The sequence below is a fragment of the Chenopodium album genome, chromosome 11, assembly GCF_948465745.1.
Source record: "Chenopodium album chromosome 11, dcCheAlbu1.1, whole genome shotgun sequence".
NCBI classification, from domain to species: Eukaryota; Viridiplantae; Streptophyta; class Magnoliopsida; order Caryophyllales; family Amaranthaceae; genus Chenopodium; species Chenopodium album.
In genome coordinates, this window is record NC_137844.1 from 50,313,862 (window position 1) to 50,316,306 (window position 2,445).

The 2,445-nt window shown below is 35.0% G+C and overlaps 1 protein-coding gene across 1 annotated transcript; it reads left to right on the forward strand.

Annotated features, from left to right (window-relative positions):
- Positions 1 to 281: 281 nt before the first annotated feature.
- On the forward strand, positions 282 to 2,185 carry LOC145569075 (expansin-A7-like). Its single transcript, XM_081628448.1, has 3 exons — positions 282 to 450; positions 1,214 to 1,541; positions 1,743 to 2,185. Exons 1-3 carry the CDS (start codon positions 282 to 284, stop codon positions 2,053 to 2,055), a joined length of 810 nt encoding a protein of 269 aa, XP_081484574.1. The 3' UTR covers positions 2,056 to 2,185.
- The last annotated feature ends 260 nt before the right edge of the window (positions 2,186 to 2,445 follow it).

A 2,445-nucleotide genomic window follows, 5' to 3' on the forward strand; every position in this document is an offset into this window, starting at 1 on the left:
TTCCATCAGCAAAAACATTGAACATTTGTTTTTGGACCGTATTAGATTTAGTTTTGTGCATGCATATTCAATTATTCTGCCTTACGAATTACAACTATTCGTGGGAGTCACTAAGTTTTAGTTGCGTACGTACATTCCTATTTGTTTTGGCACACTATATAAACCAAGTATAGTTGTTATCTAAATCATCCAAAACTCGAACATCACTCAATCTTTCAAAAGTTATCTAGTAAGCAATTAGATTTTGTAATTCAAAGCGCAACAATTTATCTTTCAAAATTATGGCTTCTATTTTGCAAAAAGCAAGACGATTTAGTTTGTTGTTTTCTGTAGTGGTAGTATTAGGAATGGTGAGATTGTCAAATGGATATGCTACTCATTTTAAGCCAAGTAAATGGAAATACGCTCATGCAACTTTTTACGGAGATGATAGTGCCTCTGAAACCATGGGTAATTACTAAAATCTTGTTGTTTTTCCTTATTAATATAACATTTCATACGATAGCACATAACCCAATTTCTATATGCTAGTGGCATTGTGTATGTCATATTAACTTTATATCACATACGAATGGTTCATTTTCCGTCTTGGAGATAATATTTTACTTTTTATGTCAAGTAACTTTACACTCGTATGCATGAGATAGGTGTGTTTGAGCTCACTTTTTGGGTATAAAATACAACTAATAATCTAATATACATAATTGAGCCTAATGCCTCTCTTTATACACACCCTAAGCTAGCTAGTTAAGTAATAAATCGTTTATTAGCGCATTCTCACTCATGGACATTTTTTTTGCCCATGAGGAGATTTTAATGAAAACAATGAAATTTTGGCTTCCCACTCATGAGCATTAGAAAAAATGGGCATGGGGAAATCCTCAAATGCCCATAGCAATGGCAAAAATTAATTGCTACAGTAGTGTGGGCCATGGTACCAAATCAGCAAAAAATAAAAGAAAAAAATATATATAATGTGATGATAGTAATACTTTAGGAGAGAGAAAAAATAGGAGAGAGAGTGGTGTGGGTTTTTTCTTAGCCCATGAATGTGTGAGAAGTTGTAGAAAAAAAATGCCCATAAAAAAAGTGGAAAAGAGGAGTGAGAAAGTGGGTAGAGAGATAATGACATTTTTTTTATTTGCCCATGAATGAGAGTGGTCTTACTAGAATGTATGAAATATTATATTGATTTTTTTTCCCCTATTTACAGGAGGAGCATGTGGATATGGAAATTTGTTCAACAATGGATATGGCACAAATACAGCTGCATTAAGCACAGTATTGTTCAACAACGGATATGGTTGTGGTAGTTGCTACCAAATTATGTGTGTTGGATCAAAATGGTGCAATAGGGGTCGTGGGCACGGCCCGACTTCCATTACTATCACAGCCACAAACCTATGCCCTCCAAACTGGGCTCAAGATAGCAACGCCGGTGGCTGGTGTAACCCTCCTAGAGCCCATTTTGACCTCTCCATGCCTGCCTTTAAGAAACTTGCCTTTTGGAAGGCTGGCATTGTTCCAGTCCAATACCGGAGGTAATAAACTATCCATCTACAAGCTCAATAGTACTATTTTTTGTATATAAAGATAACAAAATTTTAATTTATAATGGTGTTTTAAGGCTTTTTTTTTTGTACAACTGCAAGTCTGGCTTAAGTCGATAATTTGGTCAAAACTTGTTACTAATTAGAAAAAATAAATTTTAATTAATTTTATATTCATTGGTGACCAAGCAGGGTTCCATGCGCGAAAAAGGGAGGGATAAGATTTAGCTTCCAAGGGAACAACTACTGGTTGCTAACAACAGTAATGAACGTTGGTGGTGCTGGTGACATTGCCAAAATGTGGGTGAAAGGTTCTAGAACTGGATGGATTAGCATGAGCCACAATTGGGGAGCTTCATACCAAGCTTTTGGTCAATTAGGAGGTCAATGTCTTTCTTTCAAAATCCAATCTTACTCCACCCGTGAGACAATTGTTGCTTACAATGTTGTCCCACCTTATTGGAGTGTAGGCATGACTTACCAAGCTAAAGTCAACTTCCGATGATACAATTATCACCCTTGATTTTCTATGTTTATTTTTATTTTTCCTATGGTTGGTCAATGTTGTAGCAACATCGCCTATTTAGATGCAATGCCAATCGACCCTTGAATAGGATCTCTTTGTATAATTATGTTTAGTTCCTTTGTTTGAAATCTTGTATCTTTAGTGTAGCCGATTGTGGAAATGAGTGGCTCCGAGATACAAAAGCTAATGCAAAATTCACGAAATTTAAAGTTTTATATTACGTCTTTGATTATCTCTAAATTTTTTTATTGTCTTTGTACGTGTTTTTTGAGAGTTGATAAAATATTTATTATTCACTTGATTAAGGCAAGTTAAATACAATATAATGACACCATAGATGTCTTTTTTCCCCCAAGAGATCTCCTATAT